General features: G+C 32.4%; 1 protein-coding gene and 1 pseudogene across 1 annotated transcript; one reads left to right on the top strand and one right to left on the bottom strand.

The window, feature by feature from the left end:
- Window positions 1-4,876: 4,876 nt before the first annotated feature.
- LOC131854354 (retinol dehydrogenase 14-like) lies at window positions 4,877-5,736 on the top strand (annotated as a pseudogene).
- Window positions 5,737-6,468: 732 nt separating this feature from the next.
- LOC131854312 (juvenile hormone esterase-like) lies at window positions 6,469-10,951 on the bottom strand. Its single transcript, XM_059205410.1, has 5 exons — window positions 10,405-10,951; window positions 9,638-9,697; window positions 9,004-9,147; window positions 7,306-8,609; window positions 6,469-6,644 (listed from the first exon to the last, which is right to left on the bottom strand). Exons 1-5 carry the CDS (start codon window positions 10,405-10,407, stop codon window positions 6,470-6,472), a joined length of 1,686 nt encoding a protein of 561 aa, XP_059061393.1. The 5' UTR covers window positions 10,408-10,951; the 3' UTR covers window position 6,469.
- Window positions 10,952-15,460: the final 4,509 nt, after the last annotated feature.

Genomic DNA, 15,460 nt, shown 5'->3' with positions numbered 1-15,460 from the left:
CGTTCCTTTTCTCCGTATAGGACTCCTACTTGTAATTTAAAACTGATTTTCAGCCTAATAGTACATTAATAAATATTATATATTCATGAAATAGTTATAATGAAGACATAGATAAATAGAAATAAATTTATTTTTAGTTTATACATTTTTCTTTGATCTAATATTATTTTTGATCTTTTCAGTTTTCTGGTAAAATGGAACGTAATTGTACGGTGACAGACATGAGTGACTGATTTCTGTATGGAATACATAATGAACGATTTAACTGTAGTACTAAGTAGTCCTCTGTTAGATCTGGATTCGTAATAATGTTAGGTTTATTCCAAGTATTAACTTTAGGAATGGTTTAAACCACGACCATTTAGACCACGTTTCGTCCGAGTTTTAACAGATTTTTTGTAATAAGACCGTTAGTATCCAACCCCCCGCCCCCGTTTCATGTTTGGGGATCGTTCTTACATGTGTTGGGGATACACATACAAGAACTTTCACATTTACTAATAAGACGTAAGTCTGGCCGTCGTGGGCTCTTGGGCTATGTGCCTTGTGTGTGTTCCCTTTAACGCAAATGCATATTTTGTTCTTGATACAGAGAGGCAAAGGCAATAAAAATGTAATAAATGCGTTTGCGCATGTCTATTTATCATCTATGTGTATTATTCTTAAGAGAAAAATAGCAACTAAACCACGTTCCAATTGAACCTAAAAAGGCAAAGATATGAAAATGTATTCAAAAAAGCAGTACGACTAAAAAATCACTAATATTTATATATTTTTATATATTGATAATTATTATAATAATTTTTTTGTTTACATTTGTATGTTCTACTAGCTTTTGTCGTCGCGTTAATTTATCCCTTTAGGGGTGGAATTTATCAAAATCCTTTCTTAGGGGAGGCCGTCATAGTAGATTTAGGCATGCAAAGTCTCAGCCCGATCGGTTTAAAATTGACAAAGTTTCATACAAACTTTCATCCCCCATTTTTTCCCCTTGGGGGTAGAATTAATCAAAATACTTTCGGATTCCTTAGCGGATGCCTACGTCATAAGATCTACCTGCATGCCAAATTTTTGCCCGATCCGTCCAGTGGTTTGGGCTGTGCGTTGATAGATCACTATGTCAGTCACCTTTGAGTTATATACATATAGATAGATTGGAACGAGGAATACCTTATCAGAGATTAATTGCTATAGGTACATATATATAATAATAGATAATTGTAGGATTTGATTAATAATCAATTGTCTCAAATAAACATAATCTTCATAAGAGTACATACATCACACAAACAAAATGTTTAAAAGTGATCAGTCTTTTGTATTATAATATCATTAACATGTAAGTAAAACAAATGAAAGATTTGAAATGAATTTGAATCTTAAATATATGTACAATATAATTTATTTTCGTTATATAAAAATCTTTCGATAATTTTATTGTAATTATAATATTCTAATACTTACATTACCTATTGATAAGTATTATTAATTGCTTATATAGATAAGTCTATATATATATATATTTGTGGTTTTAGGTTTTGTACTCATAACAGGCAACTCGAATCAATACTCCAATAGACTATTGCTATTGAGTATAAACAACACAAGCAACATGACTAGGGCCCTCATTGGACAATATAAATTTAATAAACACAAGGCAAAATTAGGTCTGTGTGCAACAATAATTTGCAGATTTTGCCAAGATGAAGAAAAAACGCCACTACAGATCCTATGTAGCTCACTCATGCATAAACATGTGGTTATAGCCCACTCAGGCATAAACGAAATATCTCCTTCGGAAAGTTTATACTCTATCCTGAGGAGATAAAAACCATCGCTGCTAAAAATATCCTACAATTCTTGTCCCTAGGTAGCGAACTTTAAGATGGGCGAGCAAAATAGAATATAATAGAATAGAAAATCATTTATTCAAATAACCTTACATTGAAGCACTTTTGAATAGTCATTACATTTTTTTAATCTACCGCTCAGTCGGAAAGATGTGATGATGAGACAGTCATCACAAGAAGAACGAGCAAGAAACTTGCGTGTTGCATATAGATCTATGTAGGTCTTAGCACTTTACAATAACCCAAAACCCTCAATAAAAATAAAAATAACTATATTATTTGTACAAATGTATTGCGTGTCATTATAAAGTAAGTGTGATATTAAAAATAAATTTATTTATTCTAAGTCACAATGAGCAATGAATTAAAATAAATGTAAATGTAGATTAAATTAACGAAATATGTTAATTAACAATTCATTGTCTTTAAATTTTAAATGAATAAATAATTTATAATGTTTCTTAATGTTTTGTTTCAATTTACATTAATTCATCATTTCCTTGCCTTTATCCCATTATTTGTGGTCGGCGCAGTATGTCATTCTCTTCCACTGCTCTCTATCGGTCGTCATATCTTAACATACTCTTCTTTTATTCACATCATCTTTCACACAATCCATCCATCTTTTCTTAGGGCGTCCCCTCCCTTTACATCCATATACATTCATTTTATTTACATTAATTATATTCCGAAAATGAGATGAAATGTTTATTTCATGAGGTGAATGAAACCATGGTATAACTAAGTTAAAATTTTGTACCATTAGACAAATATTAACTACACATAAAAATATCTCTTAATTTATAACAGTTAATTACATACCTCACATACTGTAATAAATATAGGTTTTACTACAATAATATAAGGTAAAGATTATTTTATTAATTGAATGAAAGTTTTAATACTTTTTTATAATTCAAAACAAATATGTAGGTACATCTCAACAAAGACCATGTACCTCTATAAATGATTCATATAGATTGATAACATACCCTTTGTTCATTAATAGAAATAGAAATAGAAATAATCTTTATTCAAATAAACTCATTACAAGCACTTTTGAATAGTCATATTTTGATTCTACCACTCATTCGGAATGCAGATTCATCACAAGAAGAACGAGCAAGAAACTTGTGTGTTGCTCTTTTTAATAGATGTTTTTTTATCAACATAGAAATCGCTACGCACTCATTATTAGTGTAATCAGATAATATTGTCAGTGCTATGTATTTAAAATTTATCTACAAAAACATTATTATCGTTAACGAATTCTTCAATTTTATAGTAAGCTTTTTTGCAAAGGAAGTGTTTTATTTGACATTTAAATCTTTTTTCTGGCAGATTTATAACAGACTCTGGTATTTTATTGTAAAACCTTACGCAATTGCCATAAAACGAATTACTAACTTTAGCCAAACGACATTTAGGTAAAATCAATAAAAAAATAATGTAAAACTAGTATATGACCGTGCTTTGTCTGTAAAATGTTTAAAAACAATAACGACAAATTCTATTTTTCAGCATGTTTTATGTAAATTTTAAACTAATGATATTTTGAAATTTAGTTTTATCAAAATTTCGATGATTCTTTTTTATAATCAATACGATGTAATCACTGTCAATGTCGTAATTTTTTCCAAAATATTGGGCTTATTTTGGAAAAATTACGACAAACTAGAGAGGGGCAAACACGATAAAGCAATTGCTAACAGCTGTACAAGACATAAAAACCTCTTCCATATTTCGAATGCATAGCATTAATTTGTTTTATGAATCATAATATATCGAAAAATAGCATTTTTCAAAATTAGAAGCTAAAATTGCCTCCTTTTATATAAGTCAATTAAATTAACCACGCCGTCTTAATCATTATCTAAATACTTTTAAAAAGATATAATACTTCTGTGTAAATAACTTTATAGGAATAAATAATTTAAATAAATAAAATAAAAAAACTATAAATGCTCTTCTTGTAAAAAAAGTACATTTTTATTACTGCCATTTTTCTATTAATCTACGATATTACTATACATGTGCGTTATGATGCTACACACGATGCTGATTTCGGCTAATAGAGAGGGCGTAATAGAGCCGAGTGTGTTAAATACGCATGTATATAGTACGAGGATTTTCACCACACTCGACTTTAAACAAAGTCAAAAATAAAACTAATGCACACTGTTGATTTCCCGCCTTAATTATTTTAAATCGCCGCGCTGCTTACTGGCCGGCGCCGCGCACGATCTGTTCGAAATTTAAAAAAAATAGCAAAATTTCCGGTTATGGAATATAACTTCACTATTTACATTTATAACGCACGCTTGTTTTATCAGTTACATTATATATCAAAAACCGGAAAATTAGATCTACTTTACGTATAAGCGTGTAGAAAATTACAGAGATTGAAAATACCACCATTTTTTATTTATCTCCATAATTTAAAACAACAGTAAGTATTGTTCAAACAATTTATCCATCAGAACGAAACTACTGTCGCATACTAATATTACTTCATCGAGAATACAAACACATACACGCAGATAGAAGTACATACAGACCTTTTACATTAATTTTATATACGAAGTCTGACAACTACATACATTTAGATATCAAAAATATTACCATAACTAACGAGACGCTTATTGATACAGTAAATTGCAGTGATATTTACTGTACAGTCCACACAATGGAACTATTAATAGCGTTTATTTGCATATTCTTATACGCCATACATTGTTTTACAAGAAATCCTTATTGCAAATCACAAAAAATGCTAAATGGAAGAACTACAATAATCATTGGCGGAACAAGTGATATGGAACTGGAAATAGCAAAAGATTTTACTAGAAGAGGAGCTAGAGTGATAGTCGCCTGTCCATTCGAAGAAGAAGGAAAAAATGCTTTGAAAATTATAAAAGAGCATAACACAGATGCTAATATAATTTTTAAGACACTGGATTTAGCTTAGTTGCAGTACGTGAATTTGCTGCAGATATTGAAATGAAGACTGAACGCATGTTGGATATATTAATAAATAACGCAGGAATAGGAATTCAGTTCCTGAAGACAAACTGACTAATGACAATTTTAATATACTATGCAAGTGAATTACTACAGTCATTTTTTACTAACAATACTACTAATACCACTATTGAAATAGACTGCTAAAGATTCGGAACCGAGTAGAGTTGTTAATATTACATCGAATGTAATCAAAGTACCTAAAGTTGAAGTGGAACACTTTAATTAAGTAGGTTATTTTATCATCTAGAGAATTGACAAGGAGAATTAGTGAGTCAAATGTTGTTATAAACAATTTAGACCCATGCTCAGTGGGCACAAGAATTTTCGACTCAAGTTTTAATGTGGTTATAGCTAGTTTGATTTATTACTTGTTCTATTTGTTCTCCAAAACACCATGGGAGGGTGCTCAAACTACGATGCATGTGGCGCTAGATAAAGATGCTGGTAAAGTGAGCGGAGAATTTTTTAAGAATTGTAAACTTTGTAAAACAATTGCAAGAGCATATGACAATGATCTTGCTAAACAGGTTTGGGATTCATCTGTAAAATTGGTCAAATTAACTGATGAAGAATGAAAGGTTATTGTTTAACAGTTAAAAATGCAATAATGTGTCTTGAAGATGAAGAAAGAAGAAGCTTATTCAAAATTTTGGAATAACTATGTTGAAGGTTTACATAAACTGATCCAAACCACTCTGTAGTGTTAGAAATAAACCAAAATTTCTGGTTCTTACAAAATAATAAGACTGGTAATATATTTTATGTATTGTTTTAGTTCTTGCATTCTTTAAGCCTATAATAGTAGATATGAATGTTTTTAAAGCAGTGCTATCAACAAATCACAAAATCTAATTAAGTCAAAGATGAATGATGATGATGATCATATTAATAATTTATGGTGATTGACGTAATTAGATATTCATGGTATGATTATGAGTATTAATCGTAAACAAGTTAATTAATAGTAATTAATTGTTATTGCAATACAGATATTACTGTTTCATTTGAACTCGATTGATAAGAAATTGGTACTCCAATCGAGTTTTCTATTATGCTCCAGAAGGGGTTACCTCAAGATTGCCTTAAAAGGATTGTTACCAAACTCATTAAAACTATGCACCAATACATAAAGTTGAGGCCTTAATAGAGTCTTGGATATCTCACAATGGATCACATTCATTTATTTTTTACTGTTATGCATATAAAATTAATATTACTATTTCATAACTCTATCATCTGATATATCTGGTAGCTTTAGATCCAAACATCAGATAACAAATTCAACTGATTTGTGATATGTTAATATAAAATTTACTGAATTGCTTGAATGTATTGAATATGTTTAATATAAGAATATTTATAGTAGGGAAATAGACTTCAAACAACAAATATTTTCATCTTTTATTATAAATACGGTCTTTATTTATACAAATTTGCTTTTTAATTTTTCCACAATAAGTTAAACAACAATGTTTGGTTTATTCTATCCATCGAAGAATAAGTTATAAAAACCTAATATGACCATTTAAAGAGATTCTGTTTTACACTTGTTTTCCTTTAATATTACATTTACAATTTGTTAAATATAATAGGTATTATTTGGCAATACACGGTAGCCCAGCTTCGCAATACAGCTCATCCCAAAACTGTATTCTGTCTCGCTCCGCAGCGTGACCCACAGACAGTGGCTCCTCAAGCTTCATGTACTGTCTTCCAGTACGGGTGTATGGCTCCCACTTCACGCCATCAATGTTTTGTGGTGTTGGATTACTAGAAATAAAAAATACATGAATGTAACTTGTGCAAAATTATTAAAGATTTTTTTTGTAAACAGTCAAATAGGAAGAATTAGATTTCAATTCATTACAGATATATTCCTTGTATAGTTTAGAAAAACTTTTCTATCCCAAATATTATTGACTCATTTTACACCAAAATAATGAAGAGACTACAGTATAAGATTTTTCAAAAAGGACGTTTCTTTTTAAATCGACAATGCATTTGCAATGCAAATATTAGCTTTTGAAGTGTCAATATTTAGCCTTATCAAATGTTAAAAGGCTTCAGAAGTATTTGCTATAATTGCAGAATAAGAAATGTGTTAACTGATGAGATATAGATGGATAAATGTTTTACTTTATTTACATCAGTAGATTTGACACATTTTACGACACATTAAAATAAAAATATAAAGGAAGTAAATTCAATATATATAAAATTACATATATGACCTTCCTTTCCTCTTTCTTTATATGTGTACCACATAGACGCAAAAAGGTTGCAAGTCAATGCATTGTTTGCTCTGGGAGTCAGTCAGTTACTACCTACCTAAACTACATACAAAGGCGCTCGTAACTTCGTTAACTATCCCGGACTAAAATTTCAGTTCGTTTTAAATATATTTGTGTATGTTTAAGCCATTTATACATACCCAGTTCTAGCGAAATCCGTCCAAAGCTTAGTCACCTTATAAACTATTTGTCTTGCTCGTTCTTGCTTTTCATAAACATTTTTCGTTCCACCGTTATAAAACAAATAAAATAGATCGTCAGCGTGAGCCGCTCCTTTCATTTGAGTTAAACCTAAAGATATCTTCACAAAGTTCATGTCTGTCACGTAATTAAATACGTATTGGTAAATAGGCTGATTTGATGCAGTATATAAATGTATAAATCTATGTACACTGTATGCAAAGTTTAAATCTGTATGTAAATTAACAATAGCTTCAGCTGTATCATTAGAAAAGTCATTATTTCCTACATAAAAATTCTTTATTCGAACACCAAATTCCTTTGTATAAGTATCTTGGGATACTTTTTGAGAAATTTCTCTTGGCACTAAATATTCAGGATTCTTGTTTCGGATTTCTACTTTCTTTAAATGGTCAGCCAACATAAATAATCCTTCTGCTGAGTTATACCCAATTAATAATGGCACTTTATTAGTTTTGCCGGTCAGAAGTATATCAAGTGGTTTCTCATTTAGAAAAGATTCCACTTTTCCGAATCTCTTTTCCACTACCGGTATAAAATGTACAGGCAAACCTCTAAGTTTTTCTTCGTCAGTTTCAGTTTTAAAGGTTAGTCCAGCAAGATCTATTGCTGGGACACTTTGAAGAAATTCTAATAATTCATACACATTATCAGTGTCTTTGCCTAATACTTTACCAGCTCTAAACGCTCTGGCAACGTGATCTTTACCAACGGCCCAATCATCTATGCTTGTACCACTTTGGGCTATAACTTTGTGAAATAAACCTTTCGACATCTGCGACATCATATGGCATGCAACTGCCCCAGAGCCAGAGCTTTCACCGAAAATACTAACGTTATCTGGATCGCCACCAAATTCAGCTATATTCTCTCTCACCCATTTTAACGCAGCAACTTGATCTTTCATACCTGCATTACCAGGTACTTCGGGAATATCTAGGCTCAAGAAGCCTAGCACTTCGAGCCTATAGTTTATGGTCACTAAAACTACATCATGCTGCAAGAGGTAATCTGGACCGAATACATCAGAATTCCCAGATCCAGATGTGAAAGCTCCGCCGTGAATGAATACCATTACAGGTGACTTCTTAGGGGATCTAAGGCATTTTGTGTATACATTTAGGAATAAACAACTTTCATTTCCTTCTATCAATTTTTGCGAGGTGATGTCGAATTGTGGGCAAACTGGGCCATGTTCTTTTGCTTCATAAACACCTTTCCAAGATAACGGTGGCAATGGTGCCTGAAAAGATAAATAAGTAATTCTTACTTCTTTCATATATCTTAAAAAGATACATATAAGATACTATATAGTGATAGTTTGTTTAATAAAAGTAAAATTAACTTATAGTAAAAATGAAACAACTATACGTTTCTTACTTTACAATAATTTTGGAAAAGGATTTTAGAGTTTAAGAGAGAGATATAAAGTTAATACAGGATATGATACTAGTAATTATTTTTATATATGAAATGGCTGTGCCCGCGGTTCACCCGCATGTCATTTGTTCTGATGATGTATAAGCTATATTACTGTAAAGTTTCAACAAAATCCGTTCAGTTTTTTGCGTGAAAGATTAACAAACATCCATCCATACTCACAAACTTTCGCATTTATAATATTAATAAGATGTTACCTTAAATCTCAATTTTCCGATCGGAGGCTGCGCGTACGGTATTCCCTTGAAACTGTAACACGTTGACCCATCCAAGAGTGTATAGATTGATCCTTTTAAAGATCCTTGTCTTACTTGTACTAGGGGATTTTGATCGTTAACATTCTGAAAATTAATTAATTTTGAATTAACCTAATTTTAATACAGAAATTGACGATCTTGGTGGTTTAGCGGTTTAGCACACCGCTTTGCTTCCGATGGTCGCGGATTCGAATCCTCGCACGGAGAGGATGATAAGGTGAGCATGAGGTCAGGTCAGTTAGCCCATCATGACAAATTCATCAAAGATTTATTCGATGGTTTCCAGGGGGAACCGCATGGACGTCAACCTGACATAGTAGATTGCTAGTAATAAGATCAATAGTACACATCACACTAACAATCCCCTTTCTCTCCCGATACACACATTTGTATTCATGAGTATGGTCTGTATTGAGTGTTTCCGCTGGCGGTGCACCAGTAAAGGATGATAAGTGAAGTGAAGCATGAGGTCCACGTTTTTTTTTATTTTTTTATAATATGGCCTTAAAAATACATACTTAAAATATTTATATTTTTGTAGTAATATATAAAAAGATGCATTTTGCACACGTACCTTACGACTACAGTCTACATTAGCAGCGATTATACAAAACAGCAAAAGGCCAAACACCCTCTGTCCAGAATAAACAAATTATCAAATTAGACTACTGTATATGATGGCAAATAAGCACACAAGTCATTTGATGGTAATGTGTTACCATAGTCTATGGACGCCTGAGTCACCAGGTGTGCGAGTTGCCGACTCTTAAGAAACCTTAATATACCCTTCTTGAAAAACCCCTTGCTGTAGTCTAGTGAGAAAATCTAGGCAGGAAGTTAATTCCCCAATTTAAGTGTACGTGGGAGGAAGCTCTTCCGAAACCGCACTGTCCGAGACCACTTAGGTTCGATCATGTGTGAATGAATTGTTAGATTATATTCAGACTTACATATAAGTATTAATAGATTTAACCAGTATCTTTACAAGGCCTACCTTTATCTAGGGCGGCCGCGGTGGTTCAGCGGTTTGGAACATCTATGGTCGCGGGTTCGATTCATCGCACGGTACAATATTTGTATTCGTTAGTATGATTGTTTGTATTGTAAGGGTGTTTTCTATTATGTCTGTTAAATATTTACATAATATATTAGTTCAATTCATCGCACGCTTCAACATTTGTATTCATGAGTATGATTGTTTGTTTAACAGGCTGTTTTATATGTGTATTATGTATATATTTACAAAAAAAAATAATTATTCATGTCCATTGCACCTTGTGTACCATTATTTGTGCAATGAAGTTTTATTAAGATAAATCAATAAATATGTAGGTCACTTACCATTGTGTTAACACTGGACCACAAAACTGCGTTGCACTTAATTCACAGTCGTAGATATACTAACACAAGATTTATTATTCATAGTACACTTTTACATAAATGTAGTAAGCAGGAAATTCCGTTTTATTTTCCTTAAGTTCTTGAAATCTCTGAATGACAACACGAGAGACTCAGCTATGACTATTTGTATGACGTTGATTATCTATATATTAATACGTGCAGCTAAAAAGTTGCACGGACGGAGGTTTATCAAAATTTCGCACCCTTATACTTTGTATAGAGAAGGAGTGCAAAAATATCTCAAATCAATAAAAAAAAATTACACACACACACTGCCATACATTTGACGCAATACGCATATATGCTCTTTTGTTTATTGTTAAAATATGTGGTCAAATTGAGAATAGATTAATGTTATTTGTAGTTAATATTATTTCTCTATACCCTTACTGAAAGTTAAATTATAGTTTGCTTAAATAAAAAAATTAAATGTAATTTATTCAGTAAACACTACAAATACAAAAGCAATATTTATATTATAAATAGATGAAACAAATGTTACCGATCGATCCCCAGTCCAATTCAAACGGGGATCAAAATTACGATGGCCTGAGTCGAGGTTCGACTCAGAGGTGCCCTCAGACTTGCGTCGTATCCTTCAGCCGTTCCATAAGTACTGTCGCGGATTTGGAGTGCCTTCTGCACTCGCCCCTATCGTCCAGTGAAGCTGTAAAGGCCAGTTGCGCCCAACAGCATTACAGTAGTCCGAAAATATACATTTTCTACGAAAATTACACAGTAGAGTATGAAAGAATTGAAGTCTAAACATACATATATGTACATGCGAGATTTCAATAAAGAACAAACGCTCGTAATAAAATTATGTACGTTAGTATTCATCACAAAGTGAGTGCAAACAACACACTCAGTATAATTTCTTCAATTTTAGGTAGTGCATTGTTTTTATTCCATGACTTGGTAAAGTCAGAGGCTATCTTGAAACGTGTTTCTTATCATCTTTTGTTATTACTATGTGTTGCCGGCCGAGCGCTGCTAACTTGTTTATGTTTATTTTGCAAAAAATGTATAATTTAAACATTTGAAACACGGTGTGTTTTTGTTTGATATTATTTTACTTTAGTCTGCAGTTTTCTTTATTTTTTTTTATTTGTTTGGTTTTACATATGATCTCTACATTACTACATTTGATCTTTTTCAATACAGCAGTTGCGATAGTAATGTGGACTGTTCACCCCATTGCTAGCAATGTACCATGTCAGGTTGACGTCGACTCGGTTCCCCTGGAAACCATCATGACAAATTAAAGGAGAATTTGTCATAATGAATTAACTGACCTGACTCCATGCTCATGTTATCATCCTCCGCTGGTGTGCCGCCAGTGTAAATCGCTAGCTGTGCACTAACAATTTACACTGGCTGTTAACCTGTTACCTGTAAACCTGTCCATCTATTAACCTGTTTTTTTTATATGAATGGTAAATACCTTAAATAAATGGTAAATGCCCTTACCATTTATTTAAGGCATTTACCATTCATATAAAAAAACAGGTTAATAGATGGAATAATGGTAAGGAATGAGTTAAATTTGAAATTACTCGGAATTTGTGACCATGAGTTTAATGTAATTTTGGTAAATAAAAGACGCAAGAGTTTTTTAAATCACAGTACATGAAAGATTTAAGAAAATAAATTATTGTTGTGCACCATTATCTACAATACAAATAAAACCCAAAACAATGTTTGTTAGAGTCTTGTTTGTTTTCTATGCATTTCTGAGTTAATTTCTTAAAGGACATAACTGAATTCAATGTCATTTTCACAAATATATTGTACCTAGTCAATTTCGTTTAAAATTTAGTGTTTGATTTACTCGAATCCCCAAGTATCGTTTAGAAAAAGTCAATAGGTCTTTTATGGGAATAGGTAAATTTTACAGTAAGATACCGAAGGATATATTGGAATTACCCTTAATTCAAAACATCTGTTAAATCATATTTACTGAGCAATACGAGTGTGCATGGCAATAGTTTTCATGATCGGGATTTTCATTTAATGTTAGACATAGACACCTATATAAATACCTATGCATTGTAAATAAACTGGCTTTAAAAAAAAAGTAATTCAATTGAGTTTCTTGCCAGTTCTTCTCAATTGGATCTATATACCGAACTGAACGGTAGGGAAAAAAAATATAATGTAAAAACTTAACGTTCATAAGCGGCTAAAATGTCCTACATGAATAAATGATTTTTGAATTTGAATATGAATTAGTTTGGTAATAAAAAAGTTATCCAGCTATGAAGTCGCGGGTTCAGTTCTGTATAAAATTGAAGAATCACTAGACAGATACAGCTAGCAACTATGACGTAAACACGCGGCTTTGCCTACGTCAATGTCGATATAAATATCCTACTTTTAATCCAGGATATCTTTTAACGGTGTGCCATTTTTTATTCCATTAAGCCGCTTAATTACATTATCAAATACACGATTACTATTATTACACGATCAAGGCCATACGATTTTTTTAATTTATGAATCTATGTATGCATTTTGATATGATTATCAAGCTTCACCGTATCTTGTATAGCTTAGCACCATATATATGATGGTTACATCATTTTTTGTTGCTTACACAGTAATTTTTTTTATCCTGTACAATCTTCAATGCCTCCTTACGATTTCCAATTCAAATTACAAGGGACCAAAATTACGACGGTCTGAATAGGTGTTCGAACCCCTAGCCGTCATTAATTTACCAGTTGAATTCTTCCAACTCAAGTTGGCAGGATTCAACTCGAGTTAACCTCGAATTATGCGCAACTCGAGTTGACACATCTCTAGTTTAGTACATTTAGTATCTTTACGTTCCGACTAGTAATGCGTAATGTGTTGTGATTGCATCTGTTGTGTCTCATCCGAAACAATCCCGGTTGAGTCAGATCGATCCCCCGTCCAATTCAAACGGGGATCGATATTACGACGGTCTGAGCCGAGGTTCGAACCCCTAGTGGTGCCCTCAGCGTAAAGTCGTATCCTCCAGGTAAGAGTTGGCCTTCAACCACTCTAGAAGTCCTACCGCAGATTTGGGTGCCATCTACACTCGCCCCCTATCGTTTGGTGAAGCTGTAAGGACCAACTGCGGTCGACAGCATTTGAATAGTGGTTTTTAGTAGGAAAAAAAGCCTTTTTTTCCTTTATTTGTGGTTGGCGCAATATATCATCTTCCAATGATCCCTTCAGGCATATCCGAGCTTACTCTCCTTTTATACATATCATCTTCCACACAATCCACCCATAACATACATTAAAAAGCTCTTCCTTTTTTGAAGTCGGTTTAAAAAGAACTGTACTAAGTCTACACCGCTGTCAAATTATTTTGACAGCGGTGTAGACTTAGTACAGTTAATTAAATATTATTATTTGTATCATTTTTAGTGTGTATTATACTTAAATTGGATAAGGATATATATCCTTATCCAATTTAAGTGATGTATTGGATTGACTATTGACCTAATATTGTAAAAATTTAAGACTTTTAAATATATATATTGCTTATATCTGTACAAAGTCCCCGCTGTCAAATTAATATTTGTAATATGCATTATATATATAGCATTATCCAATTTAAGTGATGTATTGGATTGACTATTGACCTAATATTGTAAAAATTTAAGACTTTTAAACTGCCTGTATTTTTGCACAATCACGCTTAAGGAGTATTATATTATCAAATGCTTTATTAAAATATTGGCTCATAATATATTATTACTCTTTATTACACTTGTAACTTAAATAATATTTTACTAATATTATAAACGCGAAATATTGTCATATGTTGTTGTATGGATGGGTAGATGTATGGATTTATGCTTGTTAATCTTTCACGCAAAAACTACTCAACGGATTTTGATGATACTTTAGACAGACTACAAATTTCATGCGGATAAAACATATATATCTATGTTCCCGCGGATTCGTCCGCGTGGAATTTAACTTAATTTTTCTAAAATTAAAGGAGCCTAAATTACTCCTTAATACATCAGCTACCTGCAAAAAAAGTCCCGTCAAAATCGGTCCAGCCATTTCTGAGATTAGGCGGAACCTAATTGAAAAAATGTTATTTTGCTGTATGTACCGTATTTATATTCGTAGGCATGTAAAAAACGGTTATTTCAATATTACAAACAGACACTCCAATTTTATTTATATGTATAGATATAATCGATCATGCGATTACAGGAAAATTATTTTAGAAGGTAACGGGTTCAAACTACACGCAATAAAAATATGTAGAGACACGAGTAAATGTTTCTTTTACACGTGGATTTAAAAAACGTAAACCAATATGCTTATCAGTCTAATAGATTCTTATAGTAAAAGCGATGCTTAGAATAGAAATAAATAGCTTAATACTAATTCAAGTTCATTTAAGTCATAGATAATGATTTAATATTAGATAACAATGTTTATCAAATTATATTACTGTATAATAACATATAGGTACACATATGTATATGTACGTAGGTTTTTTTTTTTTTATAACACAGGGGACAAACGAGCATGCGGCTCACCTGATGGTAAGTGATTACCACCGCCCATGAGCACCCGCAACACCAGGGGAATTGCAAGTACGTTGTCGGCCTTTTAAAAAGTAATAAGCTCTTTTCTTGAAGGTTTCAATATCGTATCGGTTCGGAAATACCATTGCTGGAAGGTGATTCCATAATGTGGTTGTGCGAGGCAAAAAGTTTCTAGAAAACCGTACTGTGGAAGACCGCCATTCATCCAGATGATCAGGATGGTATTTTAGTTTCTGGCGGGTGGTACGGTGTTGAAACTCAGCAGCTGGTATTAATCCGAACAATTCCTCAGAACACTCCCCGTGATATATGCGGTAGAAAATGCACAGAGATGCAATATCTCGCCGCAAAGCCATTGGGTCGAGTCTGTCACATAGACGTTGATTACCAAATTCTATGTGACAGACTCGACCCATTGGCTTTGCGGCGAGGTAATTTGTAAACTATATAAT

Source organism: Achroia grisella, unplaced genomic scaffold (assembly GCF_030625045.1).
Source record: "Achroia grisella isolate CSIRO2021 unplaced genomic scaffold, CSIRO_AGI_Agris_v1 utg976, whole genome shotgun sequence".
Taxonomy (NCBI): domain Eukaryota; kingdom Metazoa; phylum Arthropoda; class Insecta; order Lepidoptera; family Pyralidae; genus Achroia; species Achroia grisella.
The sequence above is the reverse complement of the archived record's forward strand: the minus strand, read 5'-3'. Positions and strand labels throughout refer to the sequence as shown.

Excerpts from the sequence above, each read along its gene's own strand:
- LOC131854312 (XM_059205410.1), bottom strand. Across the intron at positions 8,610-9,003 it reads TCGGAAAATTGAGATTTAAG|GCACCATTGCCACCGTTATC; the intron begins GTAACATCTTAT and ends TTATCTTTTCAG. Across the intron at positions 6,645-7,305 it reads ACGGATTTCGCTAGAACTGG|TAATCCAACACCACAAAACA; the intron begins GTATGTATAAAT and ends TTTTATTTCTAG.